General features: G+C 38.6%; 1 protein-coding gene across 11 annotated transcripts in view; it reads left to right on the plus strand.

Annotated features, from left to right (window-relative positions):
- Window positions 1–22,379, plus strand: part of FGD4 (FYVE, RhoGEF and PH domain containing 4) — a 248,462-nt gene that overhangs the window by 193,441 nt on the left and 32,642 nt on the right. For all 11 annotated transcript variants that reach the window (XM_045465984.1, XM_045465985.1, XM_045465983.1 and 8 more), the window contains 6 exons: window positions 4,491–4,663; window positions 8,644–8,674; window positions 8,900–8,992; window positions 9,259–9,384; window positions 14,145–14,285; window positions 21,368–21,508. In XM_045465984.1, coding sequence (XP_045321940.1) covers window positions 4,491–4,663; window positions 8,644–8,674; window positions 8,900–8,992; window positions 9,259–9,384; window positions 14,145–14,285; window positions 21,368–21,508 — 705 coding nt within the window. The remainder of the gene's footprint in view (window positions 1–4,490; window positions 4,664–8,643; window positions 8,675–8,899; window positions 8,993–9,258; window positions 9,385–14,144; window positions 14,286–21,367; window positions 21,509–22,379) is intronic.

Here is a 22,379-nt window from a genome sequence, read left to right on the forward strand (position 1 = left end):
GGGGGTGGTTACACAAGAAAGCACCAGAGTCCATAAGGAGGCAGAGGAACCAAACAGAAAATGTGAGCAAGAGTGTTTATTATGGGTTCAGTGAGAAGGAATGGGCAAGACAAAATAAACAGATTTAAGATTTGCTAGTTTACATAATTCCATCAGGCTCTGGGGTATATACTGGCTGTTGTCTGAGTGATTAGGGCAGGGGAATACTGGCCCAGGGTGTAAAAGCTCAAAAAAGGAGGTGGTTAGGGTATGGCCTCTGGATTGGTTGGTTGCCATATGAAAAGCATGCATGTAGGTCACTCATTTACTACTTCTAGTAAGTGGATAACCCGAAGAAGGACAAATCCCTCCATTGTCAGCAAAGCATCAAAAATACAGATTAGGGACACTTAGGTGGCTCAGTCAGTTAAGTGTCTGACTCTTGATTTTGGCTCAAGTCATGACAATCGAGTTCCGTATCGGGCTCTGCACTGACAGCACGGATCCTGCTTGGGATTCTCTCTCTCCCTCTCTCTACCCCTACCCTGCTCATGTGCACTTGCTCTCTCTCTAAATAAATAAATAAACTTAAAAAAAAATACAGATTAAAAAGACATGCTTAATATACTATTTGGGGCAAAATGCCTGGGAGTTAATGTCTTCCTTCTACCAATGTCTTCCCTCTGCCTTTCCCCTTCTTTTAGATGCTTAGGTAATTTCCTTTCCCTTCTTCTGCATGATTGTTACAGTTTCAATACTTAAGCTTCTAGCTCTGTGTCTAACCAATTGCCTTGGTTTAATCTTCACATTTGAGAATTATCCTGGAAATAGTTTTAGGTTGAATATCTTGGTGCAGAGCCAAATTAAGCAGCTATTTGGAGGACAGATGGCAAGGAGCCTTGGGGAACTACAGCCATAGTGTCTTTGAAGAAAGGACCCATCTCGTTCCACTTATTGTAAGCTATCAAACCTCTCTTGCCATTGCCTCCCAGGAGAATGGAGTCCTAGAGCAAGAGTTACTGGAAAGCCGCATTCGTCTTGTGAAGACCATCTTAAAAGCATCTCTGTAGGTCTGTTCTCTTGATCCCAGCACGCCCACCCACCTCCATCCCCTGAACTGTTCTTGTCGCGCACCCTCCTCTTGCCAGCACACGTTGCTTTGCATAGAGCATTTTGGTTTTTTATACATAGTAACCTCAGCAACCTTTCTTATTTTTGTCTCTAGAAAGAATATGAGGGCTAGTTTTCAGTATCCTTCTCTGGTGGTATTACATTTCTCTAAAAAAGCCAAATTGCATTTAGAATCTGATTTCAACATTCAGCTGACTTTCATGTGTTTGCACGTTTTCTTGCCTCCACACCATACTTGTTTGTATTACTGCAGTGTATTCTGTTGACTAAATTATATAACCACACCTGATATCTGAATGTTTAAAAAAAAATCACTAAATTATCCTACAGAATGACCCGGGAGGTTTTTATTCTTGGCCCTTTGGAGTTCTAGCCTTTATTTGCTTGTAGCTGGACAGGTTTTGATTTCCCTCCCCCATTCCATGACTTATTTAAACTTTGAATACAGAGCAGGCACTGGAAATTTTCTCCAATAATGTACTTTTTTCTTTTACCTTTTAAAACAAACTGGAATGAAACTGTCACTGGCGAGACATGAAATTGAATTGTTTCAGTTAAATACACATTTTAAGAGACTTAATATGAGTAGTTGAGGACACTGGAGATCAAGAAAGGGGACTCACCCTGTGTTTTTAATAAAATTGAGACTGGCTTCTAGCTTAGCACTTCTGGAGCTCACTCACCAGCCAGAGATTACATGTCCATAACGACTTCTGAGCTGTGGCCGTGGATAACAAGGGATGTCCTGCACCAAAAGGGAAAGTCAATCTACTTGGTGCTGCACTTGCTATCACTTCTTCTTCAGGACCAGCAGAAACCCAGAGGCAAGGTGATAGCAGCTTTCACCAAAGGAGCAGGGTTCACAGAGGGAACAAGAGTGACTACCTAATTCCTGTACATATATGGCATCTGCTACTTCGTAAGCGCTGTTTTATGTCTGTCAAGAGCTCTTATTTTCAGCTGTAAGAAAGAAGAAAAAAGGTATTTATTGATGAGCATTAGATTGTGACATGAGTTCTAGAAGGGTGATAAAACAGTTATTGACCACTGAGAACGTAAAGCCCCAATTAGGAAGACTATATGATAAGGGAAACATAATCTTGCAAGTGTAAAACAGAAAGAGAAACATCATTCATAAAACAGTCTGTCATCTTGCATGAGTGTTAACTGCAAAAACTAAATGCCAAGAATTTCCACATTCATGGACGGTGTTTCTATAAAATAAGAAGACTTTGCTGAACTTTATAAAGTGAACTGGGTACAGCATCAGATAACTCAGAAATTTTATGGCATGACATTACATTTGTCACTCAGTTTGCAGAAAATGAGGCTGTTGTTGCTGTCTTGAAAGTTGAGCCCTGTGCATGTCGGCGGCTCTCCCCTTCCTGCTGCACTGTTTACAGCCTGGACCAAATCCACTCCTGAGACGGCCTTCGTACAAGATAGAGAGAAATGTTAACACAAACAGCAGCAAGCTGTTGCATTAACCAAGCTGGATGGTGATGAGAGCCTTTCAGAGTGTTTTCAAATCCCTAAGTCCTGTGTACTGCAATGAGGCTAGTGATTGCCATACTTAGAACACAGCGGACTGTTAATAATAGGGCATAGGTCATTAGGGTTCTCTTCTAGAAACGTAAATGTGAAATGTGGTGCTGAGATGCATCTGTTAAAGTGTATTTAGTGCCCTTTTATTTCCATTGAGGAAATGAAATTTATGATGCTGGTTACAGGCTGTTGCATAATAATGCACAAGGAACAACCGATGAGAAATTTGCTTTCAGAATGAGTACAATGGACAGTGTCACATAAACAGGTTGAAATGTTTTCAGAACCCATCAAGATTTCTTGTCTTGATGGCTTAGGTGGAGCCAAACGGGACCTGGTTCAACAGGACAGTTTTCTTCATTTAATCCTCCTAACAACCTGTGACTTTTAGAGATAATTATCCTGAGACGGGAGAAGTTATGCAGTGCATAGTCCCCATTTGCCCTTGTCTTCCAAAAATATATGTGACTCTAGAAACAGTGTAAGAGACAATAATAGGAAGAAAGAAGGTAAGTATGGACCTTCTTTAGGAATCTGCCTACAGATTAACCTAAGTATTTAGTCTTTCCTCTTTCTGTATGTTTTAATATACTCAAAAGTGAATTAAATGCCTCCCCAAACTTACTGCTTGGTCCTGATTAGCAGGGGTAGTTCATTGTTGACTAGAAATGAGGTATTATACAAAGTTTGATTCAGTTTTCAAAATAAAGTCCTTCATGTTACTTAAATTTTTTTCAAATATTTATTTTTGAGTTAGAGAAAGCATGAGTGGGGAGGAGCAGAGAGAGAGGGAGACAGAGGATCTGAAGCAGGCTCTGAGCTGACAGTAGAGAGCCCAATGTGGGGCTCGAAAACTCACAAACCATGAGATCATGACCTGAGCCAAAGTTGGACGCTTAACTGACTAAGCCACCCAGGTACCCAGAAGGTCCTTCATTTTAAAAGCAGATCTGGTAAAGAAGATCTTTAAAAACTTTTTGCCAAAATAGATGACTTCTCTATTCATACATGACAAATTCTTAAGATGTGGGCCAATATAAAACAGTAACTTAGATTTTTATGTAGGGCTTAGTGTGCTAACCCCACATGTTCTAAAGTAATAATTTGGGTTTTTTTTAACCTAATATTAAACACACAAAAATAATTGCTAAAAATTACTCTTTTTCTCTAATAACTATTGTAGACTTGCTTTGTAAGACACAACAATTAGAAATGTTGATGCCTAAGGGCTTCAACTTATGTGGTTGAGAATTTCAGGTCCTGGTATGTGGAAAGTCTTTAATAAATTATTGCTGAATTTAATTGAACTAATTTTCTTAATAGTACAAATGATGATTGATTTACTTAAATATCAGTAAACTATGAAGGGCACCCAGTGGCTCAGTTGGTTAAGCGTCCAACTCTAGATTTTGGCTCAGGTCATGATCTTGCAATTTGTGAGATCGAGCCTCACGTCAGGCTCTGCACTGACAGTGTGAAGCCTGCTGGGGATTCTCTCTCTCTCTCTCTCTCTCTCTCCCCCTCCCTCTCCCTCCCTCTCCCTCTCCCTCTCCCTCTCCCTCTCTCCCTCTGCTCCTTCCCCTCTCTCAAAATAAAAACAATAATTAATTATTATGAACCAATAAAGAGAAATATGTTATAAATTTTAAAATAGGGTAATTTTGACATAGGCCTAAAATCTCAATATAGTATTTCAATAATTTTGCTCACATAGAAAGTATGATATTCCCTAGAAATTCCTTGGAATTTTTGCCTAGGGCTACTTTTCGTATTGGTCACTTTCCTCTTTCTTCTTTGTTTTCTTACTTGTTGGTGTGTGTTCTGTCTCCTTGCAGTTCAACAACATGTTGCTGTATTGTGTACCAAGATTCAGCTTGGTGGGCTCTAAATTCACAGTTCGAACCAGGGTTGGCATCGATGGAATGAAAATTGTAGAGACCCACAATGAAGAGTATCCACACACTTTCCAGGTATCTGGAAAAGAGAGAACACTGGAGCTACAAGCCAGGTGAGAGATTCATTCACACAGCTTTCTACAAGCATTGGAAGGAGTTGTAGGACAGAATAATTCGGAGGATCTTTCCCAAGTGAATACTATAGACCTCTGGGAATCTGGTTGGACATAAGAGAAGTAGTAGAAGCTCTTAAAAGGCAAGAATGATGTCTTCCCTTTTGATTCCTCCATAGTGCCTAGGATAGTGGTTTTGAGATGGTAAAAATTCAGTAAGTTACTTTGCCTCTTCAGATTTACAGGGTGCTCAGAGAATGAAGTTGTTGCATTCAAGCCAGGGTTTTGAGACTTGTAGGAAAAGGTTCTCCCCTAACACTTCCTCCCTCCGCCCTTCTTTTGGGTGCACAGTGTTTATTGATGCTTATTATCCCATGCTAAATGTTGAAGCATCAACTGTCAGTCCTTCAGTGTCTCTGCATTTGTGGGACTTGTTGGACTTTGATGGAGAGAATATTCAGAAGAGGCAGGGTAGAAAAGGTAATGATTCTCCTGCCACGGTGGAGGATACATGAAGGGGGCCATTTAGAGCCATCGTGGCCTCTAGAAACCAGGAATTCTGGAAGGGGTGATTCTTTTTTGCATGCTTTATTGAATTGGAAAGAAGGCTAGAGTCCTAGCATCCATCTCTCTAACCTAACCATGTTTAGAGGGGAAAAAACAATGAGAACCACTACAATGGATCATAGCTACCTGACGTGTGAACCTCTGGGAAACAGCATGCTGTCAGATTTTGAAATATCTGCCTTAGAAGACTGTTATCCATTTATCCTACAAAGACCTATGTCATGGTGAAAATTGAGAACCTTCAGAAGGTCACAGATCAGAGGGTTAAGTACCAATCCTCACTCTGATGGTTCTGATACCCCAGGATCTGGAGACTCATAGAGCACGTCTGTTCCTTTTTGTTCTGTTGTACCTATAGTGTAGTTCTGAAGCTCATATGAATTCATCCTGGATACTTGTACTTAGTAACCATAAAAGCTTGAAGTTCAGACTTTCAAAAGAGAATAATTCATTCTGGCAGGAATCTGCCCAGGGAATCAGGGAATTGGTGATCTTACAGTTAGGGGAGATCCAGCAGGCTGGGAAAATTTGAAGAAATAGCCAGCCAGTACTTTGGTTTCCCACAGCAAATCTCTACTGAACCTGGCATTACTTAGGGAACTGCTAGGGGACTGCTCTGAGGATTAGAAGGTGGCATTTCAAGCATGAATTAAAAGTATAGAGGACTTGGCTTTGAATGCCATGGTTTTCCGACTTTATGGTGGGATTTGGGCCCCAGCCATTCAAACCCAAGGGAAGAAGGTATTTTGCTGTGCTTGGAGGTTCCTGACCTGAATCCTCACTCAGAGCATGACTCACTGAGTGACTGGTTCTGGCAACGGGGAGGACTTATCAGTAGTTCTGACCCTCAGAGAAGTTTTCAGTGCAGAAGTGCATGAAGGGCAGAAGTGCAAGTTTTCAGTGCAGAAGTTTTCTTGTAGAAGAATGAAGTGCTGCTGTTCTGAAATACCAGCACACTTCCAAATCTGCAAACCTGAGACATGTCTAAACAGCAGAAGAGAGATTATCAAGGTTTCAGGGATTGTCTAAATGGGAACTCCAGCCTTCCATTAGCAAGTGGGCTCTTTTCTCTTGAGGGTGGGGCTGATTCATGAGGAATTTTGTTAAGTACAGGCAGTAATCACTTTGTAGAGTTCCAGTATGCAGTATTGGATACATTTCAACTGGTATTGAAAACACGGTCATGTTTCCTTAAATTTCCTCTTCCCCTAATCGCATTGCTGCACTTATATCTATGATTACTTGGTGAATCAAAGATCCAAATTAAGTGATTACTTTTCATTCAGTCTATGATTCTTTCAAGAATAGAGACAAACATTGAAAGTCTCAGAACATCAGAGTGTTACAGAGATTGCACGGAGCCCAAAATTGGATGTATGTTTGGACATATTTATAGATAATTCACTTCTAAAACCAACTGGGGGGAAAAAGGATTCTGCTTTTCTTGCAGAATGAGTCAACCTTAAGACTGACCTCCTACAGAAGCTGTGGGACCCATTTTGCACAATGAGTTTGTGAAATCTGGATTAAAAAATTACCTCTTCAGTGTTTTGTCATACAAGCTTTCTTCTAGCATGTGCTTTGAGTAAACTAAAACTATTTTCAGCTTTTCTCAATTAACATTTTGGTAGTGTACTTCAGAATGATGTTATCTGAGTGAAATTAGTTTTGAGTACATTAAATGGATCTTTTATACCACATCACTGTGAACACATTGGGGAGACATACTTTTTTGGAAAACTCAAGGTGCTAGATCCCTAATTAAAGAGGAACATTTCTCATGTTTGTTCATTCTAGTTTACTTTTATTTAAAATCTTTTAGGTTAAGTTTAAACTTTTAAAAATAAGTTAGTTTTGAAAATTGAGACACATTACTAATACCATAGGAATTGGTGAGGCCTTGACTTGAAACTTTCTTTGTACTGTGATTTCCTTTTGGGTGTATTTTGTTAAGTGAAACTTGTTAAACGTTTTTGTTAACTAAATTTTTTTCTTAAAATAAAGATTTTTCCACAGTGACCAAAAAAAAAAAAAAAAAACCTCTTACATTCTACTTCCTCTTCCATATTTAAAAGAATATAAAGTATTCGGTCTTACATAGTTTTTATTTCATGGTTTTATGTTACTAAATGTATGTAAAAACATAGTAATAAGTAAGTTAGAGAAGTAAAAAATCTGCCATGACTGAGAAAGTAAAACAAAAAGCATTAAAGACTTATCAAGTTTCTTTGCATTTAAAAGGCTGAGAGCAGCTAGGAAATAACTATGATTACAAGGCAGTAAAAATAATTTTATCCATGCAGGCCACTGCAGTAGGGAGCAATCTTTTTTGAGGAGCAAGATTGAAGCCTTCCCCAGTAAGAGTCTTGGTCCAAGGGTCCCCAGGTGAACAATAAGCAGAATCTTCCATTTGACAAGCACGGATTCCAGCTGCATTCTTGGCACATCATGATGCTCAAGAATAAATTTGCTAGAAAGATGGATGATGTCACAAGAGCCAAGCTCCTGCTAGACTCATTTATATGTGACACCTGTAGGAGCAAGGCATGTGACATTCAGGCTGGAACTCAAACTCAGCCCTAGCCTAGCAAACACATGCAAACAAATGGAACCCCACTCTTTTGACATTCTTCAAAATCCCCCAACTTGAAGATCTAGCTCAGGCCAGAGTCTACTAATGAGGACTTTTCTAACACATTCTGTGACAGCAGCCAGCTGTGTAAGCTACCTGCAAGGGAGATGAAATAAAGAGAATTTGCCTCAATAGGAAAATAGAAGATTTGATTATAGTCAAGGAATTTTTTTTTTTCCCCAACAGAAAATTATTAAGTACTGGAGTCCATTAATCTGTGAAACTTCCTTCCTACAAGCATCTAAAAATTTTGTTTTGCTTTATCTGTAATGGGTTAAGTACAGTATTGCCTAAAACTTTCTAGCAAAATTATTTATCAGAGGAAATATTAAATAGCTCCCTAAGACCTTTACAAAGATATTTTAGATTCTAGAGGATACATGTAATGTTTTCTAAGATGAACTGTGACTAGTAGCCTTTGAAAATCTCGTGTGTTTTCTTAAAGGTGAATTGGAAGACTAGTTATATATCTGGTATAACTACATCTACGTTACCTAATATGTTCAGCTAGATGATGGTTATTAAAAATAACATCAGGGCAGTATATTAATGGAAGCTAAACTTAACTCTCCCACTCAAAAATTATGTGTACCATAATTTTGTTTAAGAATTTGTTTGTTCACTTGCCAAAGATTCTGTTTAATTTTTGTTGAAACTTCTTCCTGGACATCCCTGAATTTTCCAGAAAGTTGAAACAACATCAAAGCATAGTTTTATTCTTATTCACAAGTTATAACTCATTAATGTTTTCTGCATTCACTTATATTCTGCTTTGTTTTAGTTCTGAGCAAGACAAAGAAGAATGGATCAAGGTAAACCGGATTTCTATTTTCGTTTTTGTTTTTGTTTTTTGGTAACCTTTGTGTGTGTACACAAACATGTACATATTGTAGCGTATACATATATCAATGTCATAAGAACAAGGTCAGTTAATTCTTAAGGTCATTTTCACATTATAGATATTTGTTTGATAAGGCATTTTCATTAATTTGCAAGTGATATTTTAATGTGTGCTTTGAATCTCATTTATATTTTAGGCTCTTCAGGAGACCATTGATGCTTTCCATCAGAGGCATGAAACCTTCAGAAATGCAATTGCAAAGGATAATGACATGCACTCAGAGGTTTCTGTAAGTTGAATTAAATTCTTTAAGTTCTTTTCTCTTTGCAGTTGCAGAACTGGCTAGACAGAATCTCATTTTTCCTTACATGAATACAATAGTGAGTGCCCTTTTGTGCTGCTTAAGCTTCTTTGTACCTTTTATTTCTTTTCCTGGGTCTTGAGTTTCAGAGCATGATATAAGCAATGTTGTTGAAGTACTTTTTAATAAATAAGTAAACAAATAGATGGAAATGACAGTTTTTTCTATTAAAATTGAATCTCTTTCTTTTTTAGACTGCTGAGCTGGGGAAAAGAGCTCCAAGATGGATCCGAGATAATGAAGTAACGATGTGTATGAAATGCAAGGAGTCTTTCAATGCACTGACAAGGAGAAGACATCATTGTCGAGCATGTGGACATGTAAGTGAGATTTCTTAATGGTCATGAAGGCTGCTAGTAACTATATAAGTGTTGTAAAAGCATCAAGTTTGGAAAGGCAAAAAAAAAAAATCATTCAATTAAATAAATTACTTAATTGATAAACTTATTTTGGTGACAGCTATGTGCAGAACACTGTGCTGGATCATGGAGAAAAAATGGTAAGCAAAATGATAGCCAGTTTCACCTAGTTTACATTCTAATGGAGAAAATAACCAAAGTCAAGTAAATGGACAAATAAGCATTTTAAATTACTACAAAGACACCAAGAAGGCAATCAAGAAGTTAGAATGGAGAATGATGTTAACAGAGGAGGACTTGGAACCAATTTTACTTAGAAAAATGAAAACCTCTGTGAGGCATAGATATTTAAGCTGGTGCCTAAAAGGTGAGAAAGAGCTAACCATGGCAAGGGAGGTGGGAAAGGCATTTAGTGGCTCTGTATGTCAGAAGAACTGAGATAGGAGAAAGTTGGGTCTGCTATTGGGATGCCAGAGGTAATGGGGCTGGAGCCTAATGAGTAAGAGGAACTGGGGCATAAGAAATAGTTAAATGGGTAAATAATAGTTAAATAGGTAAATAATAACCAAAGGAGTTGATGTCTCTGAGAAAACAAGAGTTGGAACATACAGCATAAATGGAAGTTCAGGCTTTTGATGGGAGAGGAAAACTTCCCTCCATTATGACAGAAAGGAAAAAGGAAATGATGGGTGCAAATGTGGGTGTGTTTTTTGTTTTGTGGTAGGAAATTTTGTCATTGAAGCATGAGGAAGAGTCATCAGCTGAAAAAAGAGGGAGAAGAGGGATGAGGGAGATTCGAGAAAGAGGGTTCAGTATGATACAGTTGTCTCTGGGCAGGGAAGTGAGCCTCCCAGAGGAACATGTGTGGACTTCTGTGCCCATTAGAGGTTTATGGTTATACATGTAAAGGGGCACGCAAAACTCAATAACTCAGGCCAGAGGGGGCTGGTGACAGGTTTTCAGCAATTTGAGCTGTTTCATATGGATAGAGTGAGGGAGGAACAAAGCATGAAATGAAGCAGGGGAGAGAGAAGAGCAGGTTTTTGATGGCCTTGTGTACCAAGTTGAAGATTATATACTTTCTTCTAAAAAGCAACAAGTAAACAGAAGGGCAGGCATTGTGGTGCCATGATTTAACATATTATTAGTATATGCTGAAATGCAACACTTCTTATTGATCATTCATTTAGATTGGTCTTTTACTGCAGATCTATTCTTCTGCTTTCCTCCTAAGTTTTCTCAGTGAAACAGTTCTGTGATCAAAGTTCAATTTGATAGCAAACTTTCCCCTCAGGGTAAGACTTTTTAATCTGTCATTGAGTTTGCTTGAAATGATTTTGGGTATTGACTGACACACTTGCCTTGTGTTCAAACAAACGTGTTTGAATGTGGATTACCAAAATACTATGATATGAGTTCGAAATAAGAGAGTAGCTAATATGAATATGCAGATGCAGGCATGTTTAATTCTAACTCTTAGAGTAATTTCATTGCAATTATGAGAAAACAATGAATTGAGTTTTTTTAAATTTTTTAAAAATTTTCATTTTAGGAAGAGAACATGAGCAGGGGAGAGAGGCAGAGAGACAAAGAATCCCAAGCAGGCTCCACAGTCAGCATGGAGCCCAGCATGGCGCTCAATCCCTACGACCCTGGGAATATGACCTGAGCTGAAATCAAGAGTTGGTCACTCAACCAACTGAGCCACCCAGGCGCCCCAACAATGAATAGTTTTTTTTTTTTCTATCATGAATTGTATATGCTGTGAACCTAAACTAAAAGTTTTACTAATATTTATATAGTTTTAAATAGTTTGTCCACTAAAATTGGGAGGAAATATGCTTTTTGAAGCACGAAGATGCTTTTTTTTAAGTGTGTGTGTGTTTTATGTTTTCATTTAAATTCCAGTTTAACAGACAGTGTAATATCAGTTTCAGGTGTACAAAATCGTGATTCAACACTTCCATATAACAAGTGCAGTCTTTAATCCCCATCATCTATTTAACCCATCCTCTTACCCACCTCTCCTCTAGTAACTATCAGTTTGTTCTCTATAGTTAAGAATCTGTTTCTTGGTCTGCCTCTCCGTCTCTCTTTTTTCCCCCTATGCTTATTTTGTTTCTTAAATTCCATATATAAGTGAAATCATATGGTATTTGTCTTTCTCTGATATACTTTGCTTAGTATAATATTCTGTAGCTCCATCTGCATTGTTGCAAATGGCAAGATTTCGTTCTTTTTATGGCTGAGGAATATTCCATTGCATGTGTGTATGTATGCATTATGATATATATATATATATATATATATATATATATATATATATATATCACCTCTTCTTCATCCATTCATCAGTCAGTGGATACTTAGGCTGTTTCCATAGTTTGGCTGTTGTAGATAATACTGCAATAAACACTGGGGTGCATGTATCCCTTTGAATTAGTATTTTTTGAGTAAATAGTAGTACAATTGCTGGATTATAGGGTAGTTCTATTTTCAACTTTTTGAGGCACCCTCCATACTGCTTTCTGGAGTGGCTGCACCTGTTTGCATTCCCATCAACAGCCCAAGAGGGTTCCCCTTTCCACACATCCTCACCAACACCTGTTGTTTCTTGTGTTGTTGATTTTAGCCATTCTGATAGGTGTGATATGATATCTCATTGTAGTTTTGATTTGTATTTCCCTAATGATGAGTGATGTTGAGCATCTTTTCATGTGTCTGTTGGTTATCTGTCTTCTTTGAAAAAGTGCCTATTCATGTCTTCTTCCCATCTTTTAACTGATTATTCATTTTTTGGATGTTGAGCTTTGTAAGTTCTTTGTGTATTTTGGATACTAACTCTTTATCTGATATATGTCATTTGCAAATATCTTCTCCCATTCAGTAGGTTACCTTTTAATTTTGTTGATTGTTTCCTTCACTGTGCAGAAGGTTTTTATTTTGATGAAGTCCCAATAGTTTATTTTTGCATTTGTTTCCCTTGCCTCAGGAGACATTTCTAGTGAGAAGTTGCTATGGCCAAGAAAATATTTTTTTCGTGTTTATTTATTTTTGAGAGACAGAGCATGAGTGGGGGAGGGACAGAGAAAGAGGGAGACACAGAATCCGAAGCAGGCTCCAGGCTCTGAGCTGTCAGCTCAGAGCCCAATGCGGGGCCTGAACCTATGAACCATGAGATCATGACTTGAACAGACATCAGACAGTTAACCGACAGAGGCACCCAGTTGCCCCAAGAAAATAATTTTTTAAACTGGGAAGTGTTTTTTGATGATTATCCTATAATAATTAGGAAAAAAATGCTATTCACTAAGAAATGGAATGCATTTGCATTGTACTCATTCATTCATTGGCATTCTAAGTTTATTGTGTGCCTTATGAGCAAAATCTACAAGAATGATGCCTCACAGAGCTTACAGCCTAGTGAGTGTTACAAACACCAAATAATCACACAAGTGTATGATTAAAAACTAATAAGTACATCAATGGGGCACCTGGGTGGCTCAGTCGGTTGAGTGTCTGACTGCGGCTCAGGTTATGATCTCGCAGTCTGTGAGATCAGGTCATGACCTCGAGCCCTGCGTCGGGCTCTGTGCTGATAGCTCAGAGCCTGGAGCCTGCTTCAGATTCTGTGTCTCCCTCTCTCCCCGCCCCTCCCCCGCTCATGCTCTGTCTGTCTCTCTCTGTCAAAAACAAATAAACGTTAAAAAAATTTTTTTTGAACTAATAAGTACATCAAGAAAAATAAGGGAACTTCAGTAGCATAGTGACAAGAAACAGTTCCTTATTCTGGAAGTTGGAGGAGTCTTCCTTGAGGAAGTGAAATTTGAGTCAACATCTGAATGATGAGCAAGAGATAACTCGCTGAAGCAGAGTTGAGAGAGGACAGGCGTATAGCACTTCAGGGGCTCTTAAGAAGCCAGTGTCACTGGGGATACAGAGACTAAAAGGGGCCAATTATATGGGATATTGTGGGCCATCGGTAAGAATCTGTTCTTTATCAAGAGCAAAGGGAAAACTAAGGGTTTTAAATAGAGGAGAAACCTATCAGATTAGCATATTTAAGACAGCATCTGGTGCTGTTTGGAAAATAGCTTGGACGGATGTAAAAACAGAGGCTAGAGAATGCTCAGGTAAGAGTGCTACAAGGACCAGTCGTGAAATTGCAGTAGTCCAAAGTAGGATATTAATAGCTTGGACTTAGAAGGAAGATGTAGAGAAATGGACAAATCGAAAAAAAATATCTAGGAGATAAAACCAGGACTTCATAATATGGTGACTGTATGGGGTGAAGTAGAGGTATATGTCAAGGACGATGACTCCTAGGTTTCTGACTTGCCATGACTGGTTGGATGTCAGTGCTGTTTTCCAGGATAGGGAGCACTAGTAGGGAATAGGTTTGGAGGGGTGGGGTGGAGTCAGGAAACAGCTTCAGGCAGGGAAGATCCTGAGTTGATTTCGGGAGCTTATTGATGAAACATCCAGCGATATGAAAGGTAAAGGTCTCCTACCTTTAGAGCAAGGAAGACAAGGATGAACTAGCAGAGCTCATCACCAACAGCGTTATAATACCGTGATAAATATTCCTAATGTTCATGGGATATTCTTGGTCCGGTAAAAAATTGCCTTAAATATTTAACTCTTTCTCATTTAGTATTACTGGAAGTGATTATTGCTTAAATCTGTATGATTATTTACTCTTCATTTTTTTTTAATTTAAGGTGGTTTGTTGGAAGTGTTCTGATTACAAAGCTCAACTTGAGTATGATGGTGGAAAATTGAACAAAGTTTGTAAAGACTGTTATCAAATAATAAGTGGATTCACGGACAGTGAAGAAAAGAAGAGAAAAGGAATTTTAGAGGTATGGAATATTAAATATTGGAGAACTGAAATTTTTATGCAAGAAATGTAGAATTGTTTTTTAGCCCTAAAGAATATAAATAGCATATTTTATTATTTCTCTTAATGTTTAACAATTTGAAGAAGAATCAAGATTCATACTTTTCTCTCATCTTGCTTAATTTTGGGATCATATTCAGTTGTGTAGAAAGAAAAGGGTCAGTGCTATGTTTAGTCAACATCATTTGAGAGTGAAATACATTAATGTTGTGAGGGCAGCTATAATAAAATATTAAGAGTATGAATTGTTGTCTCTTCTGATGCCCAACATTACAGTGTATTTTTTTAAAAGTTTATTTATTTATTTTGAGAGAGAGAGAGAGAGAGATAATGTGCGATTGGGGGAGGGGCAGAAAGAGAGGGAGGGACAAAGAATTCCAAGCAGGCTCCACACTGTCAGCACAGAGCCCAGATGCATGGCTCAAACCCATGAACTGCAATTGTGACCTAAGCCAAAGTCAGATGCTTAAGTGACTAAGCCACCCAGGTGCCCCTCCACTGTATTTTTTAATAGGAAAGTGTTTACCTGGTAATTTTATCATATTGGCTTCAAAAACCACTGTCTGAAATTATTAAAATTCATATTATTACTTTATTACCTGAAAACGTCTTCCAGCTTATTGTATTAAAAACATCATTTAGCAGCCAGTGACAGTAATCTGGTAACTGCTTTGAAATATTAGTAAAATATCTAGCAAGTGAATGTGACTCATATTTTTAGAATAGTCAGAACCTCCCAAGCCTGGGCACTATGATGCAGCTTGTACCTGAAATGAGTTTCACACTCAAAGATACTAACATAATGAATAAATTATATAATAAGGCCTTTGTGGCAGAAATTTCAAAGTAGCCTTGAAAGTCTGTGAAGAATAGGCTCATGACCATAATTCTATGTATCTAAAGTCATAGACATACATAGTTTACTAAGAATTTCCATGCTTTATTAGGGATCAGTGACAGTTGGGGCACCTGGGTGGCTCCGTCAGTTAAGCATCTTACTTCAGCTCAGGTCATGATCTCACGGCTGTGAGTTAGAGCCCCACATTGGGCTCTGTGCTGACAGCTCAGAGCCTGGAGCCTGCTTTGGATTCTATGTCTCCCTCTCTCTCTGTCCGTCTCCTGCTCATGTTCTCTCTTAAAAATAAATAAACATTTTAAGAATATTAAAAAAAAAAATCAATGACTGTTTATTGAGCATCTATACAGTATAAGCATACAAGGGTCATTTCTGTTAACTGAAAAAGAATCATAAACTTCAGAGTCCATTTAAGGCTGAAAAGCTAAAAGTTTAACTCTGAATTCTTCTAGGCTATATGTGTTGCTTGTGGGCAGACCTAAATGGGGCTTTCCCTGGCGAGGAGGTGGAAAGACATGTTTCACTGGCTCCCAAGAACACAGCCTTAAGACTTTTAAACACAGCAATTGGTATAATATAATGAGTCCAATGACTTGTTTTAAGGGATGGGTTTCAGGTTGTATCTCTGAATTAAAAATCTCTAGGTAGTTTTCTCGAAACTAAATATATTTAGTCAAATAAATATATTATGTGAGGTCTATAAGTAGAAGATAAGTATGTATATGTGCATGTACACACACATACATGCATTTTGAAACTTGCTTCTTGCCAACTAGTGTGTTATGTGCCTTAGACCGAGAGTCAACGCACTTTTCCTGTAAAGGGTCAGAGAAACTATTTTAGTCTTTGCAGGCCAAGAGGAAAACCTGAAAACATTACTTCTATAACAAGAAAGAAAACACATTTTCACAAATTTTTACTGACAGAATTCAAAATACAATAATAATGTAGTATAGTTTTTTATCATAGGGCAATAAGATTGGAATTCTTTGTAGGTAGGGGAGATAACATTTCATTTCATTGGAGTCCAAAGTTAGTGTTCCCTGTCATCAGATTGATTTTAAATTTTATCTATAAAAATCAAAAAAATCTAAACAAATTCTTAGCTCTTAGGCCATACAAAAACAGGTGGTGGGCTGGTGGGTCGTAGTTTGCCTGCCAGTGCTCCTTAAGGTATCTATCATGAAGGGCCAGTTTTATTTCCGAGCCACACAACTCAATATTTTTGTAAAATACGCAATCATGTTGCTTGCATGTCATCACAAAGTCAAATTGCTCTAAAAATTTCTAAGTGCTTATTCCTACTTTCTGTGCTTTGTCTGGAATGGGTAACAGAGCAGTTTGTGAAAAAGCACTGTTCAGTGGATGGCACCGAGTAGTGCTACCCTAAAGATTTGAGCAATTGAAAATAGAAGCAAACCACTTGCTTCCCATAATGTGTATAATAAAATCTATTTAGTCAATGATTTTGTTCCCTTTTTAGCCAGTGATATATATATCAGGGGACAAAGCAGAAAACTATAAATGGGTCTTCAAAGAGTTGTTGCGATTTTAGAACCTTTTTTTTTTTTAATTTACATCCAAATTAGTTACCATATTGTGCAACAATGATTTCAGGAATAGATTCCTTAATGTCCCTTACCCATTTAGCCCATCCCCCCTCCCATAATCCCTCTAGCAACCCTCTGTTTGTTCTCCATATTTAAGAGTCTCTTACATTTTGTCCCCCTCCCTGTTTTTATATTATTTTTGCTTCTCTTCCCTTATGTTCATCTGTTCTGTGTCTTAAAGTTCTCATATGAGTGAAGTCATATGATATTAGTGTTACTCCGACTAATTTCGTTTAGCATAATACCCTTCAGTTCCATCCACATACTTGCAAATGGCAAGATTTCATTCTTTTTCATTGCTGAGTAATACTCCATTGTGCGTATATACCACATCTTCTTTATACATTCATCCATCCATGGACATTGGGCTCTTTCCATACTTTGGCTATTGTCGATAGTGCTGCTATAAACATGAGGGTGCATGTGTCCCTTCGAAACAGCATACCTGTATCCCTTGGATAAATGCCTAGCAGTGCAATTGCTGGGTCGTAGGGTAGTTCTATTTTAATTTTTTGAGGAACCTCCATACTGTTTTCCAGAGTGACTGCACCAGTTTGCATTCCCACCAGCAGTGCAAAAGAGATCCTTTTTCTCTGCATCCTCACCAACATGTGTTGTTGCCTGAGTTGTTAATGTTAGCCATTCTGACAGGTGAAAAGTGGTATCTCATTCTGTTTTTGATTTGTATTTCCCTGATGATGATGAGTGATGTTGAGCATTTTTTCATGTGTCGGTTGGCCATCTGGATGTCTTCTTTGGAGAAGTGTCTAATCATGTCTTTTGCCCATTTCTTCACTGGATTATTTGTTTTTTGGGTGTTGAGTTGGATAAGTTCTTTATAGATTTTCGATACTAACCCTTTATCTGATATGTCATTTGCAAACATCTTCTCCCATTCTGTCGGTTGCCTTTTAGTTTTGCTGATTGTTTCCTTTGCTGTCAGAAGTTTTTTTATTTTGATGAAGTCCTAGTAGTTCATTTTTGGTTTTGTTTCCCTTGCTTCTGGAGACGTGTTGAGTAAGAAGTTGCTGCGGCCAAGATCAAAGAGGTTTTTGCCTGCTTTCTCCTCGAGAAGTTTGATGGCTTCCTGTCTTACATTTACGTCTTTCATCCATTTTAGTTTATTTTTGTGTATGGTGTAAGAAAGTGGTTCAGGTTCATTCTTCTGCATGTCGCCGTCCAGTTTTCCCAGCACCACTTGCTAAAGAGACTTATTCCATTGGATATTCTTTCCTGCTTTGTCAAAGATTAGTTGGCCATACGTTTGTGGGTCCATTTCTGGGTTCTCTATTCTGTTCCATTGATCTGAGTGTCTGTTCTTGTGCCAATACCATACTGTCTTGATGGTTACAGCTTTGTAGTATAGCTTGAAGTCCGGGATTGTGATGCCTCCTGCTTTGGTTTTCTTTTTCAAGATCACTTTGGCTATTTGGGGTCTTTTCTGGTTCCATAGAAGTTTTAGGATTATTTGTTCTAGCTCTGTGAAGAATGCTGGTGTTATTTTGAAAGGGATTGTGTTGAATACGTAGATTGCTTTGGGTAGTATTGACATTTTAACAATATTTGTTCTTCCTATCCAGGAGCGTGGAATCTTTTTCCATTTTTTTGTGTCTTCTTCAATTTCTTTCATCAGCTTTCCATAGTTTTCAGTGTATAGATTTTTCACCTCTTTGGTTAGATTTATTCCTATGTATTTTATGGGTTTTGGTGCAATTGTAAATGGGATCGATTCCTTGATTTCTCTTTCAGTTGCTTCATTGTTGGTGTATAGGAATGCAACCGATTTCTGTGCGTTGATTTTATATCCTGCCACTTTGCAGTTTTTTGGTGGAATCTTTTTGGTTTTCCATATGGAGTATCCTATCTTCTGTGAAAAGTGAAAGTTTGACCTCTCCCTGGCCAATTTGGATGCCTTTTATTTCTTTGTGTTGTCCGATTGCAGAGGCTAAGACTTCCAAGCCTATGTTGAATAACAGTGGCGAGAGTGGACATCCCTGTCTTGTTCCTGACCTTAGGGGTAAAGCTCGCAGTTTTTCCCCATTGAGGATGATATTAGCATTGGGTCTTTCGTATATGGCTTTTATGATCTTGAGGTATGATCCTTCTATCCCTACCTTCTTGAGGGTTTTTAGCAAGAAAGGATGCTGTGTTTTGTCAGATGCTTTCTCTGCATCTATTGAGAGGATCATATGGTTTTTGTCCTTTCTTTTATTGATGTGATAAATCACGTTGATTGTTTTGTAGATATTGAACCAGCCATGCATCCCAGGAATAAATCCCATTTGGTCGTAGTGAATAATTCTTTTAATGTATTGTTGGATCCGGTTGACTAATATCTTGTTGAAGATTTTTGCATCCATGTTCATCAGGGTAATTGGTCTATAGTTGTCCTTTTTAGTGGGGTCTCTGTCCGGTTTTGGAATCAAGGTAATGCTGGCTTCATAGAAAGAGTTTGGAAGTTTTCCTTCCATTTCTAATTTTTGGAACAGCTTCAAGAGAATAGGTGTTAACTCTTCCTTAAATGTTTGGTAGAATTCCCCTGGAAAGCCATCTGGCCCTGGACTCTTGGTTTTTGGGAGATTTTTGATTACTAATTCGATTTCCTACTGGTTATGGGTCTGTTCAAATTTTCTATTTCTTCCTGTTTCAATTTTGGTAGTGTATATGTTTCTAGGAATTTGTCCATTTCTTCCAGATTGCCCATTTTATTTGCATATAATTGCTCATAATATTCTCTTATTATTCTTTGTATTTCTGCTGTATTGGTTGTGATCTCTCCTCTTTTATTCTTGATTTTATTTATTTGGGTCCTTTCCTTTTTCTTTTTTGATCAAACTGGCTAGTAGTTTATCAATTTTGTTAATTCTTTCGAAGAACCAGCTTCTGGTTTCATTGATCTGTTCTACTGTTTTTTTGGTTTCGATAGCATTAATTTCTGTTCTAATCTTTATTATTTCCTGTCTTCTGCTAGTTTTGGGTTTTATTTGCTGTTCTTTTTCCAGCTCTTTAAGGCATAATGTTAGGTTGTGTATCTGAGATCTTTCTTCTTTAGGAAGGCTTGGATTGCTATATACTTTCCTCTTATGACTGCCTTTCCTGCGTCCCAGAGGTTTGGGGTTGTGGTGTTATCATTTTCATTGGCTTCCATGAACTTTTTAATTTCTTCTTTAACTTCTTGGTTAGCCCATCCATTCTTTAGTCTCCAAGTATTTGTTACCTTAGCAAATTTTTTCTTGTGGTTGATTTCGACTTTCATAGCATTGTGGTCTGAATATATGCAAGGTAATGATCTCGATCTTTTTGTACTTGTTGAAGACTACAATTTTAAAAACTTTTAAATTATCTCGGGTTCCAGGATTCTGATTGCTGGTCAGTATTTACCTTTTTGCTATCGCATTATTATATCATTGATGCTTGTATAGCATTGTGGTTAAAAGTTCAGGCTCGGGGCACCTGGGTGGCTCAGTCGGTTAAGTGTCCGACTTCGACTCAGGTCACAATCTCGCAGTTCGTGAGTTCGAGCCCCACATCGGGCTCTGGCCTGATGGCTCGGAGCCTGGAGCCTGCCTCCGATTCTATGTCTCCCTCTCTCTCTGCCCCTCCCCCGTTCATGCTCTGTCTCTCTCTGTCTCAAAAATAAATAAACGTTAAAAAAAATTTTTTTTTAATAAAAAAAAAAAAGTTCAGGCTCTGGGGGACACCTCTGTGGCTCATTCGGTTAAGTGTCCAACTTTGGCACAGGTCATGATCTCACGGTTTGTGAGTCCGAGCCCCACGTTGGTTTCTGTGCTGACAGCTCAGAGCCTGGAGCCTGCTTTGGTTGGATTCTGTGTCTCCCTCTCTGTCTGCCCCTTCTCCTGCTCATGCTCTGTCTCTCTCCAATAAACATTTTAAAAAATTAATTAAAAAAAAAAAGTAAAAAGCTCAGGCTCTGGATCCAGATCCAAATTCTAGCATGCCAATTCCTAATGTGTGACCTGGGGAAAGTAATTTCTTCTCTGAGCCTCAGAGAGAATGCAAATGATATCTTCTTAGTGTTGGTGAAGATTAAATGAAGTAGTGAACTAAGAAAAGTGCCTGCATAGCACGCATTCAATAAATGTTTAACTGTATTTAAATTTGAGGCCTGGTAATACTTAAATATTTTCCCTTGCTCATAAAAGATCTAGAGGGGCGCCTGGGTGGCGCAGTCGGTTAAGCGTCCGACTTCAGCCAGGTCACGATCTCGCGGTCCGTGAGTTCGAGCCCCGCGTCGGGCTCTGGGCTGATGGCTCAGAGCCTGGAGCCTGTTTCCGATTCTGTGTCTCCCTCTCTCTCTGCCCCTCCCCCGTTCATGCTCTGTCTCTCTCTGTCCTAAAAAAAATAAGTAAACGTTGAAAAAAAAAAAAATTAAAAAAAAAAAAAAGATCTAGATAAGTATTTAAATAATAATTGGGGATGAACCCTTTTTGGACATCCCCGAGAGACATTTTATATGAATATATTGTACTTTATGAATGTTCCAATAAGGTGAATTACTCTCTACCCAGTTCATTTTGTGTTCTCTTTCTCTCACTCTCCTTCCATTGTATTTTTTAGATTGAATCAGCAGAAGTGTCTGGAAACAGCGTAGTGTGCAGCTTTCTTCAGTATATGGAAAAGTCAAAACCTTGGCAAAAAGCTTGGTGTGTGATCCCCAAACAAGACCCTCTTGTGCTGTACATGTACGGTGCCCCCCAGGTACGTAAACTGCATTTTTCTGAGGGGATGGAGGTCCTGGGGTACAAAGGGAGGTGAATAGACACTGAAATCAAAATCTTTCCATTACTGTCCTCTATAGAACAAGAGAGTTCAACCACTTGCATTGTCTTTCATTACAATTGAAAAATAGTAACTAAAATTCAAGTTTATTTAAACTGATTTTTAAAGTTTTTAGGCTGCTTTTTAATTTTTTTTTTTTTTATTTTTTTTTTCAACGTTTATTTATTTTTGGGACAGAGAGAGACAGAGCATGAATGGGGGAGGTGCAGAGAGAGAGGGAGACACAGAATCGGAAACAGGCTCCAGGCTCCGAGCCATCAGCCCAGAGCCTGATGCGGGGCTCGAACTCACGGACCGCGAGATCGTGACCTGGCTGAAGTCGGACGCTTAACCGACTGCGCCACCCAGGCGCCCCTTTAGGCTGCTTTTTAAAATATAGCCCAGGGGCGCCTGGGTGGCTCAGTCGGCTAAGCGTCTGACTTCGGCTTAGGTCATGATCTCACAGTTTGTGAGTTTGAACCCCGCGTCCGGCTCTGTGCTGACAGCTCAGAGCCTGGAGCCTGCTTCGAATTCTATGTCTCCTCTCTCTGCTCCTCCCCTGCTCATGCTCGGTCTCTCTCTCCTTCAAAAATAAATAAAAAACATTAAAAAATATATATATATAGCCCATAATTTTTCCCCTTGTGCCTCATTTGTCTCCTCCCTTCTTCTCATTCCTCTCCAGTAGTTTGAGAAAGGGTGAGTTGGATTAGGAGGGGGCATAAGAGAAGGGGTGAAGCAGAGGGAGAAGCAAGGAGGAGAAGGAGCCTTTATAATGCCAGGAAATGATTATGATAAGTTGGGGTCTTTT

This window comes from Leopardus geoffroyi, chromosome B4 (genome assembly GCF_018350155.1).
Source record: "Leopardus geoffroyi isolate Oge1 chromosome B4, O.geoffroyi_Oge1_pat1.0, whole genome shotgun sequence".
In the NCBI taxonomy this organism is placed as follows: Eukaryota; Metazoa; Chordata; class Mammalia; order Carnivora; family Felidae; genus Leopardus; species Leopardus geoffroyi.